The 14,906-nt window shown below is 37.1% G+C and overlaps 2 protein-coding genes across 3 annotated transcripts in view; both read left to right on the forward strand.

The window, feature by feature from the left end:
• Nucleotides 1-4,323, forward strand: part of LOC148069569 (cGMP-dependent protein kinase 1) — a 121,656-nt gene extending 117,333 nt beyond the window's left edge. The window contains exons 12-18 of one of the 2 annotated variants that reach the window (XM_087803112.1): nt 14-103; nt 1,399-1,540; nt 1,665-1,828; nt 2,167-2,289; nt 3,928-3,990; nt 4,059-4,125; nt 4,190-4,323. In XM_087803112.1, the coding sequence (XP_087659238.1) occupies nt 14-103; nt 1,399-1,540; nt 1,665-1,828; nt 2,167-2,289; nt 3,928-3,990; nt 4,059-4,125; nt 4,190-4,288 (748 nt within the window). In that variant the 3' untranslated portion in view covers nt 4,289-4,323. The remainder of the gene's footprint in view (nt 1-13; nt 104-1,398; nt 1,541-1,664; nt 1,829-2,166; nt 2,290-3,927; nt 3,991-4,058; nt 4,126-4,189) is intronic. The other variant, XM_087803109.1, reaches the window with a different exon arrangement.
• Nucleotides 4,324-12,916: 8,593 nt separating this feature from the next.
• Nucleotides 12,917-14,544, forward strand: LOC148069570 (dickkopf-related protein 1-like). Its single transcript, XM_087802481.1, has 4 exons — nt 12,917-13,250; nt 13,338-13,482; nt 13,570-13,689; nt 13,769-14,544. Exons 1-4 carry the CDS (start codon nt 13,035-13,037, stop codon nt 14,032-14,034), a joined length of 747 nt encoding a protein of 248 aa, XP_087658607.1. The 5' UTR covers nt 12,917-13,034; the 3' UTR covers nt 14,035-14,544.
• The last annotated feature ends 362 nt before the right edge of the window (nt 14,545-14,906 follow it).

Below are 14,906 nucleotides of genomic sequence, written 5' to 3' on the forward strand. Positions count from 1 at the left end.
GTTTTTTTTTCAGACTCTATAGAACATTCAAAGACAGCAAGTACCTCTACATGTTGATGGAAGCGTGTTTGGGAGGAGAACTGTGGACCATCCTCAGAGACCGGTGAGTTTTATGAGTCTTGTTTTCATGCTGGGTCCACAACTGAATTCAGTCAATTGACATGAACATGTTGTGTCCTGTGATTGGATAAGCACTTTGTTAGTGGAACGAAAAGGTTTCACAATAAAAACACTAAGGCTAAATGAGGATTACTGTTGATAGATTTGGTTTTGAATATAGAAAAGTGAACCTGAAAAACAAATAAAGTAAGAAACAGAATTTTAAAAATGATCCTGGAAGAAACTGGCAGCCATTGAAGAGTTTTAAGGATAGGGAAAATGTGAGTTCTTCTACTAGAGCAGCTCAGAATTCTTGCTGCAGAGTTTTGTATTAACTGCAGGCGAGACAGCTCCTTCTTGTTAAGACGTGAAAATTAACTGTTACAATAGTCTAAACGAGAAGACACAAATGCATTACAAGCTCCAGATCGTGTTGTGACATAATTTTCTTGGCCTTTCAAGTATATGTTTTTAAGTAAGCACGCAGGATGTGTGTTTGTGAGCGTTTTATTTGTAATGGTAACAAAATAAAATTGCAAAAGCTCTACAGTAAAGTAAAAAATAAATTCCTAGCCACTGAATATGAAAGTATTAGGTAAGAACGGGGTGCTCTTAAATACACCAACATGTTTGACTTTATTTAAAAATAAATAAACAAGCCAAAAATGTGTTTGCTTTACTTAAAAAAAATGTTTTTCTTGTGGCTTTTGTTATTGATGCTATTTTGAGGTGTATTTATTTAGTGCATCTTAAAGCAGCACTAGTATTGTAATTTTACTCTGTTTTTTGTAATTATTGGTTTTATTTAACAGTCACAGGTAAGTAAAACTATAGCTGTTATTTTTAACAATGCTCTTCACTACGTAAATTTGTCTAGACGACTGTGAGGGTCATGTGACCACCAAACCTTTACTTTACAGCAGTACCTCAGAGATGGGGGGGGGGTTTTATATGAAGAGTTGTGACTCTAGAGATAAAACCAGTAGCTGACACAACAAGAATCTTGATTTGTAAACTTATTCTCACGTGGTATGTGACAACTGACATTGCAGACACACTGTTCAGACACTGGGGGGAGCCAGAAACAATGTTTTCAATCCAACACATTGCTGCTTTAAATGGGGAATGTGTTTTACTGGAACTCTTTCTTATATATTTATATATATATCATATATAATATTCCCAGCTCAATCAGTTACATGTGTAATTGTCGCACCTTTCTCCCTATCCTTACTTGTTGGAACATTTATTTGTGATGACTTTTTCATTGGTTAACAATCCCGCCGTCAATGTACGCAGCGGCTCTTTTGAAGACTCAACCACCAGGTTTTACACGGCGTGTGTGGTGGAGGCTTTTGCTTACCTGCATTCCAAAGGCATCATCTACAGAGACCTCAAACCCGAAAACCTTATATTGGACCACAGAGGATACGCCAAACTGGTGAGTAATGTTTTGAGTTTCAAGGTCAAATAAATCCATCATCTGCATTGAGATCCTTGATTGACGACCACCTCTGTGAGCGACTGGATTTTTTTAGATGAACTTTTTGTCATTTTTCTTTCAGGTTGACTTCGGCTTTGCCAAGAAAATCGGGTTCGGGAAGAAGACGTGGACCTTCTGTGGGACGCCGGAGTATGTAGCACCAGAGATCATCCTCAACAAAGGCCATGACATCTCTGCAGATTACTGGTCACTAGGAATCCTCATGTTTGAGCTTTTGACTGGAAGGTACAGAAATTAATGACATTCCAAGTGATAGTTCCCCTAAAATTCAAATTTCCCTTATTTTCTACTCACCCTCATGTCGACTAAGGGTTTGGATTATTTTCAGAGTAATCTGTTCCTTTTTAGAGTTATAGACAAAAATGTTTGTTCATTTTAATGTAGCGACTTGAGCTCAGTTGTCTTCGTCTTCATCTTCATCCAAAAAGACACTTAAAAACATCCAAATACTCTGAAAATAATCCTTTAGTTGACACAAGGGTGAGTAGAAACTTGAATTATCCCTTTAAATAACCTCATGAGGATGTTGGTGACTGATCCACTCCTCTGTCTCGGTCCCTCAGTCCTCCTTTCTCTGGTCCTGACCCCATGAAGACCTACAACATCATCCTGAGAGGCATCGACATGATCGAATTCCCAAAGAAAATCACCAAAAATGCTGCCAATCTAATCAAGAAGCTATGCAGGTGGGTGGGAAACATTTTCATTGATACATATTATAGAGAGTTACAGAGGTTTGGATACATGGAAAACTGTCTGTCAATGAAAACTGATGGATCGTCATGGTAACTGTGTCTCGTTTGGTATTGTTTTCCTTAATTGTTTATTTTATTTAAATGATTGTCCTTTACAAAATGTAAGGTTTATAAATTGATTTTTACAAGGGTTCCATTGAATCTTACCGAATGTTTGTTTTGTATCCATTTTATAAATTCAATTGTACAACTCTCAACTTAAATCAAGCATTATTACGAGTCAAGGTTTCAAAGGATATTATTAATGAGCTAATTGAACAAGTTGAACGAGCTTCTTTAACAGCCAATTCAAACGGTATTATCGTGGATACTATTGTGGATGCTGGGTCAATATTAATGTGATATTTATCTCAGATATTATAACACAATGCTGGTTTATTTGTAGATATTTGTCCCATTTGTACCATAAAGCAGGGTCAAAACTACTAAATATATATATATACAGTATATACAGTATATACAGTATATATATAATTTATTTTTTCAGTGAGAATGTCCACACAATGGAATATGTAGCAGTGGTTTATTTAGAAATTTAATGATAAGTGATTATTCATTTTTTGTTGATAATATAAAGCAAAGACACATGCTATCGTTGTAGGATAGATTTAATACTATATTTACCACAACAACAAAACTGAAATGTTCGTTTTTACGTCTTATCTTGGATTAAACATATTTCATTTTACCTAAAGATAAGCCAGATTCACGTGTCAAGTCTAGAAAAAAAAACTTAAATTCTAAGATAATGTCGAAATGAAACATCCTAATGCTGTTCTTTATCAGAATGTCTTCTTTCTTTCTTTTTTTTTTTACTGTTTACAAGCAGTTGGGTCTTATTTTTTCTTTGTGTATTTGGAAGTAAGATTTTTTTCTAGACTTCAATGAAAGTCAAATTAAATCTAATCAGATTATTTTAATTGAAACCAGATTTAAATATGTGCTTCTATTTAGAAAAGATTACAGTTTATAGCTTCACGCAAAAACACAGTCTCACAACAAGGCACTATATTATCTCTATTACTTCTGATGATCGTCCTTTTATTCTTTATTTGTAAGTGATTGGCTGATGAAGCTTCATGAAACAGTGTCATGTGTTAGAAGGTCAGTAGGTGGTGCCATCTTCAAAAAATTATGTAATGTTCATCAGATCAGTTGTTCAAAGCAAAGGAAAAGTAGAAAGAAAGTTATAGTTATTTGTAAAGCGCCTTTACTAGACCAGGGTCACAAAGCGATTGATCCTAAAAGAAACTGGCAGCCAATGCAGAGTTTTCAGGATCAGGGAAATGTGAGTTCTTCTATGAGAGCAGCTCAGAGTTTTTGCTATAAAAATAGCACAGAGACCGCCATCTAGTGGACTATTACTATACAAAATAATGACACTGCTTCATAAAGCTTCATCCGACCATCACTTCTATTTGTCACTGGTGATGATGTATAAATAAATGTGAAAAAAGGATTAAAAACAAATTCCACTGAAGACCAAGAGTGTGACAATAAGACCGATAACTGTTGCAGTACTGTGTGACGAGTGCTTCTGGGGTTGACTAATGTTACTTTCTGCTGCAGGGATAATCCTTCTGAGCGACTAGGAAACTTGAAAAATGGAGTGAAAGATATTCAAAAGCACAAGTGAGTCAACTACATGAAAAATATAAAACATTTATGAACTTAACCCTTTGAACTCATGTTTTCTTTAGATGGTTTGAAGGCTTTAACTGGGAGGGACTAAAGAAGGGGACGTTGACGCCTCCAATTATCCCAAATGTAAGTTTTAAATAAAGGAATTTTCTTCTTTTATATCGTCATTGATGTGAACTTCCGTCCTCAGGTCTCATCAGCAGTGGACACCAGTAACTTCGACAGCTTCCCAGAGGACAACGAGGACCCGCCCCCGGACGATAACTCCGGCTGGGACAACGATTTTTGAACGCTCTCTCTCTCCGCCTTTTTTTTCGGAAGCAAAACCAAAAGGAACTAACCTTTCAGTTGCCTGAGACGGTCGTGCTGCGGTTGCGACGTAGAAGCAAAACTACATTTTCAATTAACGGTGTGAGAGACGGACTGATGGGGGGGTTGGGGGGCGGGCGGAAGGGGAGAGGGTTTCGAAAAACCCGCCGGGTCACCGATATGCCTTTATTTCACTGTGGCTCTGGACGAAGCGTTTCTTCTAGTGGGGACAGCTGTAGCACTTCTTCAGTTGTTGTCTTACACTCGGCTGACATGGCAAAGAAAGTGCAGGGACACACGCACACACACACACACACACACACACACACACACAAAAAAGAGCCAAGTGTTCTCAATGTTAAGCCGATGGATGGATGGATGGATATCTCTGGTTCTGGGCTTTTTTTTTTGAAAACGAAACAAAAAATTGGACGACGTTGATTTATTTAAACCTGTTGTTTGTTGACTTGTGCGAGGGTTACTGGTTCTGCTGCAGCCTCATCACGGTGAACACACATACGTGGCATCAAGTGCTCTAGACTAACATGAATGTTGCTGACTCTTCTATCGTTTTCATCCTCACATGTTCGGGTTGGCTCAGAACATGTTTAACAACTTTAAAAAAGCACAATCACCGTGCACTCGGTAAACTTGTTAAACCCCCCAAACCTGCACCTTTCAACCCTTAACTCATTCTGAACCAAATCCTTTGGCTTCTGTACAGTTCTGACCCGACTGTGAAGACGTTTTTTTTTTTTTCAATGTCCTTGGTGCTGTTGTTGATACATTTTGACAAGTGGTGGTATAACAGTACTGGTTATTGTTTTTGTATCGTGGTTCGTGCTTGATTTACTTGTTTTGTATTTGACTGCCTTTTGTTGAGAACTTTTGATCCGACTGCTTTATTTATGGTTGTTTTATGGTCTTGTTGTTTATCTTAAATGGGTGACCACTTGTTCATTTTTTCAAGCCATGATTTTATTCTGATTATATCCAACTAATTTATAGATACCGTAATCTTTAAATGAAAATCTTCAAGGACACACCAAATACAACATGGAACTTCCATACAAAGAAACGAATAATACAGATTGAATTATTCAATACATACAATATCTTCCTCTGTGAGACCACAAACATATTCAAATTAAATAACTAGTTTCTAGAGTTGGAATGAATTCCCCCCTTCAAATCTTGTCACTTTTTACTCTTATTTAATTTTTCAATTTCAATGAAGAATTCAGAATTTTGAGTTCCGATAATTCATCTTTAAATGTATCCTTAACCCTTAATCATCTGCCATCAGCTGCTCCACCTTCTAACTGTTACGTATCGTTAAAAATAACAATACAAAGTCTTACTCAGTCGTGACCAGTAATTACAGTAAATATGAACAAAAAACAATATCAAATTGATACTTAGTGCTGCTTTAAGACACGCTAAATACATTTCATAATGGCATCAATATATCACATTGGCAGGAGAAGCATAAAAAACAAATCTCAAGGACTGCCTACTTTCAACTTCTTAACATTTTTTTTAAAAATCAGGCATTTTCTTTCTTAGGACGCTGCTGAAAACTCTCATCGAAGAAGAATAGTTTGGGCCACTTTATTGGACACCGTCCTTGTGCTCAAAGCTCTTAATGTGCTTGGCCTTCATCAGCAAAATCATCAATCTTTCAACCATTAACTTAAAAATACTGTCTCACTTATGACCTTGAAGTTTTGGGATATCTTGCTCATCATAAATTAATGAAAAAACAACTTCCGTCTAAAACTCTTTTGGGGATTTTTTTTTGCTAAGTTTAGGTTTCACTAAACCAATGGAGTGAAGCCCAGAATTCCAGTAAATCTATTCCAGTTCTTCCGGGGGGGGATTGTGGGAAATTATCGGGAAAATAATGCACTTTTGAATCAGCAATGGGGCCTCTACTTAATTTACCAAAAATACTCCAGGGGTTTTCAAACTTTCTTTCAAAATAGAGCCAAAGAACAGTGACCGTATTGTTAATAGTGACGTCTCATTCAGAAGTTGAAATGACAGGATTTGTTGAAATTGAGACAATGAGGAGGAGATTTTTCAGTATTTAGAATTAGCATCAACACTAAGCAGCTTCAATTCATGGGAACTTGTTGTTAAAAGCCTGTTTCATTGTGACTTAAAAAAAAAGAAGTTTAATTTTAAAATGAGTATTCTTTAATCATCTAGTTATAGAATACAATTTGAAACATAGGCTGCATAAAAACTGCTACTTTTTTTCAACCAAGGCAAGAGTTGCCCTTAAGAAAAAGTCTTGTTCAAGATTTTAAACACATAAGAAACACAAACATAAAAAACATGAAATCCCCTAAACTTTATTTATGAAGTTTCTTCTCCTACGAGTCATTTTTATAATGAGACGAAGCTTAAACTACTTAGATTGAATAAAATCATGGCTTCAAAAAAAGCAACATTTCTTATATTTGAAAATGAACCATCATTTTTTCTTTCTTAGAACATGAACCGCTTTTCATTCAAAACTTCCAAAACTACCCGCCAAGGGTGGTTAAGTGTGTCGTTTGTCTGCCAGCATCGTCGCCTTCATAAATCAGAGTATAAAATCAGAAGAAGTGTAAGTGCCTTATTTCAATGGCATAAAAGAAGAAAAAAAAATCCATCGTCTGACCTTATTGATGCTGCATGAACACATAAACACCTCAAATCTGTAGACGGCTGCTTTTCCTGATCCATGATTTTGAAGAAATATGTATTGAATCGTCGGTACTTGAGACGTTTCACGAGTGCGACGGCTGCAAGGACGTGCTTTTCTCTCTGCCGAGACACTTCAGGTCCGACAGTGGATTTTAAGAGAGGGTAGGAATGATTTGCAGTTTGAGTGTTTCACTTAAAAAAAACAAGAACTTTTACGTCCACACTACTATTTTTGAGTTTTACAACTCAAAGCCCGGTTGTATAAATCCAGGTTCGTCGTATAAAGTGAAGGTTGAAAAAAAACACCAACTTAAAACAATGTCAACCTTTTCTTTAAACAACAAAGATTATTAGGATTTAAGAGAAGCTTCTTTAGCTCTTCCTGAAGATGAAGAAATGTATTTTGTTAACACAAGTGATTTCAATTGAAGACCAAAGATGGGAATATTTAATATAGGATTTGTCTTTATTAGATAATATTGCCATCTAGTGTGCAAAGGTTTAAAGATTAATTGATTTATCTGAAACCAGAATTATTAGACAGGTCTTATAAAGACGATTCCAGTGATATAAGTATCACTTTCCTGTGATAAATGTAAAGAAAGTTATGGATTAATTAAAAACGGTGAAATTGAACTAACTTCTGGTCAACCTCCTTTAAAAGACAAAAGGCTTCAATACATTAGGGTGTGATCTTTTCGTTAAATTACACTTTCAAAGCGTCATAAATTGCTTAATATTTCCCCGATTTAATAAAAGTTTGGTATGATTTTAAAGCTTGGAAAGCAGAAAAAATAGGTTTTCAATATAAAATAATGATGTCAATGAAGCCAATTAATCAAAGTTAAATTGATTCTTAAAATATGCATAGAAAAAAGCAAATTAATAACCCAGAATGTGCCATAAGTTGTTTAAAAATACAGTAATGGAAACTTGATTGACTTAATTGATTAAATTCATGACATTAGTATTTGGAAGTGATGAAAAAGAATATTTTACTTGCCTTAGATGTTTTGCAAGAGAGTTTTGTCAACTGAAAACTGTGAAAAAGTTGTGCAAGAACCAAGTATTAGTTACCATGAAGACGGTTCTAGTGATATTGGTTCTTGAATAAATTCACAAGTTCTTCACTGAAAATGGAGTTAGCTAGCAGTCGCTCTATGACTCAAACCTCTCAACGGATGAGTGATTTGTTTTGAAAGTTCAAACATGGTAGTGTGGACGTGGATTTTGTTTATCGCTGGTGACAATCCTTCAGACGATGAAGCTACATGAGCTTGGGTTTCACTCTTCAAATCCAGACGAACTGCAGTCAGAAGACGGTGTGCGAAGTGCACTGTGTCAAGGGCAGATCATGTTTATCACACAGCCTTATGTAACCCACTTTACAACCCACTGGTTTTCAGTCTTATATCGACCGCATTCTAACAAAAAAATGTTACCACATGTTTGCCTTGTGTCTTTGTTTTGTTTTTTCCTGCTGTAAATTGATTTTGCAGAGTGTAAGATTTTTAAAATTATAGAGTAAAAACAATACTTTTCAGTGCTGTTTGTCTCTTTTTCATGGCTTTATTTATCTAAATAATCTGATCAAGAACTCTTGTGACTAGCCAACATCAAAACCTTGCTTTAGCTACTAAAACAGTGACGTCATATACAGGCAAATTCATATGACCGCGATGGTACAGCAGGTGGCAGTAGAGATTCAGAACTGGCTTCCACGGCTTCTCAACAGCGAACTCGAAATTCAATGAAAAAACATATTTGAAAATTAATATAGAAAATATATACATTTCTGCATTTGTGTTTTTGTGAGTCTTTCGATCCAGATGTGTAGCCATTATTGTTGACATGAAAATGATCACAAATGACAAATTAAAATAAAAGAAATACAAATAAAATTAGATGAAAATTAAGGATCTATGCAATACCAAACCAAATACATACATACAGATACAATTTATATAATCCTCATCACACATGTGGTTCAAGAATAGTATTCTCTGGTATAAAAAGTTAGTAAATACAACATTAATGGACGTGTAGACACTTTCACCGTTTGTTCAAACGGATCATATCGAGCATCCAACCTTCATCCATCCCCTCTAGTGGTGACCATGTAAATTGAGGTTAATCACCATAAACACACTTTTGATGATTTACATTAAATATCTATCTTTTTTACATTTAAGTCCTGTTTGATGTTCAGTCATAGCGTTGACCTACGTATAGAGGTCGAGCCATTAAAGGTCTATGTACAGATTATTGTTCTTTGTGCCTAACATTTTTATTTTTAAGGATTTTAGGTCTGTTTATTTTATTTTTTTCTAGAAATGAAGTTAATTTTTTTTTCTGAAGATCAATGAAGTGAGCTCTACATATAGTTTAACAGACAATTTTAAAACACACACAAACACATCAGCAATTATAATAATATTATCATTTAGAATATAAGTTATATAAAGTGACTAAGAGGACAAAATTAAGGACATGAAGATTTAAGCAATAGTGTCTGGAGTATGATTTAATAAAATGTAATGAATTTTATTAAATGTATATTCATTATTTAATTTTCATACTATTTATTATTTTATGCAATGCCAGCACACACAAAAAATGTTGTTGTGTTTACAAGTTTCTGATTCTGATAAATGTTTCTGAAATAGGATTAGCATCCAACATATACATTTAATATTTTATTTTTTTTGTAAACCAAATTTACATTATTAATATTTATGTTAAACCACAAAAGAGTTTATTCATGTAAAAATATTGATCAGGCAGTTTTGCAAGGCACCATGTCAAACCTTTGGTTCTGGCTATCACAAAGACACTGTTTGTTTTTGTTTTTAAATGACATCAAAGCCAAAGAAGATGGCATCCCTCAAACCTTTGCAGGAGCCAGGTCTGGATCAGTCACATACTTACAAGTAAGCCAATTATATTTGTAGAGTGCTTTTCCAGACCAACAATCAAAACAAAACTCAATAAAAAATATAAGTAAGTAAGAAAGTAATTTGTATTTATAGAGCGCTTTTCCAGACCAGGGTCACAATGAGCTTAAACAATCGAAACAATATTCAATAAAGTATATACTTTAAAGGTCAAGATAAAACTGAGAACAACACAGTATCCTCAGAAAATGAAGTGAACAGCAGTACAACACAGACGGGTCAATTATTATAAGTAGTAAAATAAGTTAAAAGTCATACTTGTCTAAACCTTATTAGAGGTAAATCTTCTTTTTGAAAGGGCAATACAAGTTAACAAGGTAATTCTAGGTTGATTCTCCTGCTTTTTTGGCACTATTTTATGAGCATAAATCCACACTTTATTATGATCTAACTGCATATGTGAGGGTTTTAAATGGATATTCAGGTTAAAGAGGGAAGATAATCACCTATGTAGTACTACAGACCGCCACCAGAGACCGCTGCAGATCATCCAGACGCACGGCTCGGGCTCGATGTGAAAAAAAAGTCGTCCCACGTCCTGATCAGTCTTTTTTTTTCAGGCTCATGTCATCCACTTAGCGAGGATGATTCAGCGTCTGTATTCGCAGTTTTTTTTGGGGGGGGGGGACATGAGAAAGCGTTGAGCCACAACAACGCAGTGACACTTGAGATCAAAGCGGATCAAAGGAGCTTCACCTTCGCCAACGCTGACGTGCAGATAAAAGCGACACTTTGTGCGCGTCAGGTGTGCACGGACGTGGTGTCTGGATGCACACATGCACGCTCCCGGACCCGCAGGTGACGTCAAAGTCCCTGAAGCGGAGCGAGAGAAGGGGAGCTCCAAGTCTCCATTACGCACGGCGCATCCTGCCAACAGTAGTAGTTTTGTGTCAAAATCATCATTATGTGGAAACATTATTTAAATGCAGTTTAAAAGATTTCCATGTGCATCTTAAACACACACACTTTTCTAATGACAATAACACTCAAATGAGTGTTTGGTTGGATGGAAGGTTTCGTTTTGGCCAGCGAGGCTTATTTTTCCAAGTCGAATTCCATTCCAAAGTGAAATAAAGACGTTTCCACATGTCGCCACAGAGTGCCAAATAGAAAATAACTACAGGACTAATGTCATTTAAATTGATTTAAATACCATCCGTGTTCAGGAATTAAAAACAAAAGACTTCATCAGCTTAAAAAAAAAACTTGAGTCAACATTTTTTTCCCTTTGATCAAACGTTATCCTTTATTTGCTTGTTTGTTCAGTTCAGTTTATTTTAAAAGGACAATTTGTCGAACATAAACCACATATAAGAAAGTATACTGAAAGAAAAATGTAGGTTGGATCCCTAATGTCTCGTTAATTGGGAAATAAAATACTTATTTTCGTGCGTAAAAGCAAGAAAGTCCGATTAGATTTAGACTATTTTAATATACTTAAGATAAAAACGCAGCAGAATTATTACTTTTTTAAAAGATAATTATTATCTTAAACCACTTGTTCGTCACTTTACATCGTCTCCTCTTAAAATAAACTCAGATTTCTAGGTGGAAATCCTCCTATTACGCCAACTTTGAATCAGTTTCATCATCATCCGAGCGTCTTATCACAGCAAGTCTACCTTCAATACGCTTTGGATTCCTCTCTTTGATCACCTGTTAAGTGGATAAACGGCGTCATGATTTGGCGTGGCTGACAAATTTCCTGTCAAATACACTCCTCCTGGCCAAAGATCCCTCCAGTGCAGGGTCACCGGGCTTCAGGACACATCAGAGCTTCCTTTAATCTCAAAGTGCCAGTCGAGCCTGAAAGGCCTCGCCACGGAAGTCTATTAATTCGGTAAACTTTTCACACCCCTTAATGGTCTGCATATCCTACACATTGATGTCCGCCTCTGGTGTAAGCAAGCACACTTGGGAGGATAATTGCTGCCTTTGCCATCACAGGGATCAAATGAAGCAGCCGGTTAATCGACGCAAGTGACTTCAATCGCAAGTCCTCGCAGCCAAAGGGGCTTTAAATGTCAGAGGACAACACACCAAACAGCTTCGCCCCTGATGGAGTTTGTGATGAATCACGCCAGCTATTGTGCTGTGTGAAATAAAACACACACCAAAAAACAAATGTTAACTACACAACTGACAGACTAGGTGATGTTACAACAAAGCATTATATATGACACTACAGTATCTCTCGTTCAATTTTAAATGCCATATTTTAAGTTTCCTTTTTAGGAATATCTGCAAGAATAAAATAAATAAATAATCAGAATCGGACATTTTTATTGCCAGTGTTGTTTTGGTGGTGACAGTACATATTTAAATAATGCAACAAGATAAAACACAAAATAAGCAATTGCATTTCTTTCATTATATGATGGAAAAAGAAAGAAGTGAAATACTTTTGGGAGTCAGCAAAAGTTTCAAATATATATTAAAACAATCGACAAGTGATTGAAAAAGTGCTAAACTTAAGCAATTAAAATATAATTTAATTATAATTTAATATAATTTACTTTTAAAACATTTGATAAACTATGTGTTTAATAAACATACACAAGATGATCCATGGAATGTTCTATATCCAAATATTATCTGTGAGCTTTATCTCGAAACTTATTCTACATTTAAAACATTTTAAAAAAGAAAATTCCAACGCTTTTTATTTAACTTTAAATATACATTTATTATAACAGTTGGACGTTAATTGATGATTTATTTATTTGTGGCCCCTCGCTCACTCATACATGCAGTTACCATAATAAGAATAAAATAATGGAAGTTTGTAAATCATTATCATTACAAAAAAAAAACAGAGTAAAACGTGGTGGATACAGAATAGGTGGCCATTTCCGTACAGTGGGTCTCTCTTTGAAATTCCTGCCTCCGCCTTTGTTGTGCACAGAGAGGGGGCGGGAAGACAAACAGGCCCGCAAGTATAAAGAGATGATCCCGGGACTGCTGGGGCACTAGTCCTCCAAGCATCGCTCCTCTGGGAAACTTGTGGATTTCGAGAAAAACTTTTGGACTTTTCTTTTCTTTCTCCTCCACTCCATCCAGGGATTGCTGTCACTCATCATGATGCTCTCGGCGCGATGCTTCATGGCTCTTTATCTCTCGCTGTTTGGATACTTTGGAGAAGTTTACGCAGCGACGCTTTTAAAGAACTCCAACCTGATCAAGAGCCCCCCGGTTGGTGCCGGTGCCAAAGGGGGCACCGCTAGTGTCAGCCCGAGCCCTCGCACCTCTCCTGCGGGCAGCATCGCTCACAAATCTCCGGCGGACACCTTGCAGGTATGAACCCTCTCCGTGCGTAACGGCGTTTTTACGCACGCCTTCTCGAGACGTTTTTTCCTGACGTGATTGTCTTCTTTTACGCAGCAATTGGGCTTTTGCACCGAGGATGAAGAGTGTGGAGCAGATGAGTTCTGCAACGACTCCCGGGGAGCCTGTCTGCCCTGCCGTAAGACCAGGAAAAGATGCGCAAGGGACTCGATGTGTTGCGCAGGGAACCGCTGCAGCAACGGTGAGCGGATGTTCTTTTTTTTTTTTTAAATGATAAAACGTGTGCGTAAATGACACCAAAATAACGCAACTTCTCTCCTGATTCCAGGTGTCTGTCAGGCCAATGACGCGGATGGAGCTGAGCCAGGGTGGCACATTCACAACAACACCATGGAGCATCATTTCAAGAGGCCCCCAACTGTCCATCACCAGCCTCATTCAGTCAAAGGTGAGTTACCAACTGGATAATGAATGAATCTAAGATTTTAATCGTGATGGTTAAATAATTATTTTCTTCTTGTTCTCAGGTCAAGAGGGAGATACCTGCCTGAGGTCCACAGACTGTTCCGAAGGCCTCTGCTGCGCCAGACACTTCTGGTCCCGCATCTGCAAGCCGGTGCTGACCGAGGGCCAGGTGTGCACCCGCCACCGCAGGAAAGGCACCCACGGACTGGAGCTGTTCCAGCGCTGCGACTGCGGCGACGGTCTGGCCTGCAGACCGGAGAAGGGAGAGCGAGACCACATAGTCAGCAGGACTGCAGCCCGGAACCTACACACCTGTCAGAGACGCTGACTTGGGACACACAACCAAAAGATGCTGACACACACACATACACACACAGACACAGACACACACACACACAAGACACCGAAGACATTCTTTCCTGAGATACTCGCTGACACCATCACAGCACCAGGAAGGATATAAACCATTCCCGGGGAAAGGCGATACACCCCGAGGGATGCAACAGTGCAACACAGACTGATCCGATTCCCGGTGTGGAGTCGGAAGTTAGGAAGTGACACTTCAGAGTTCTTGGCCAGATCGATTCAAGTCGTCGGAGCTGCTTTGTTTCTCTTTTTATGGAACTTCAAGTCTCAGTTATTGCAGTAAATTACTGTTTTGTACATAGTTACGTGGAGGTGGCACTTAGTGGACAATGGAGACGTGTCAACACCAGTATTACACGGATGTGGTGCTGCATGCATTGTACATGTGTTACATATATTGTTTTATAAGAAATGATCTATATGGAAAATGTGAATATATTTGTTTTTATTAAACGCCACTCTATCAACCTGACCTCTCGCTCTCTTTTCTGGCTGACAACAACAATGGATCTTATTTCGGAATTCAACTTTATCGAGAGTCTGTCTTGAACATTTTGTTTTCATTTCACATCTCATTTTACTTTAAAACATTTACAGTAAATATTTACTTTAAAGTTTCTCGATCATGGTGTTTGAGACCCTTGATTTATGACTTAATGACTTTTGTGTTGCTTTATAATGAGAATCAACGACATCTAAACCAAAAACACCGCTACTTTAGTGGTGGACTTTTGTGTATATATTTTATGAGTTGTAGGAGTAACTTGAGCAACAACATCCTGGATAAGTACACATAGTGTGTGCTTAAAGTATGTGATTGCATACTTTGTAGCA

This window comes from Callionymus lyra, chromosome 11, assembly GCF_982586985.1.
Source record: "Callionymus lyra chromosome 11, fCalLyr1.hap1.1, whole genome shotgun sequence".
Lineage (NCBI taxonomy): Eukaryota > Metazoa > Chordata > Actinopteri > Syngnathiformes > Callionymidae > Callionymus > Callionymus lyra.

Excerpts from the sequence above, each read along its gene's own strand:
- LOC148069570 (XM_087802481.1), top strand. The coding sequence starts at position 13,035 with ATGATGCTCTCGGCGCGATGCTTCATGGCTCTTTATCTCTCGCTGTTT. Across the intron at positions 13,251-13,337 it reads CTCCGGCGGACACCTTGCAG|CAATTGGGCTTTTGCACCGA; the intron begins GTATGAACCCTC and ends TCTTTTACGCAG. Across the intron at positions 13,483-13,569 it reads AGGGAACCGCTGCAGCAACG|GTGTCTGTCAGGCCAATGAC; the intron begins GTGAGCGGATGT and ends TCCTGATTCCAG.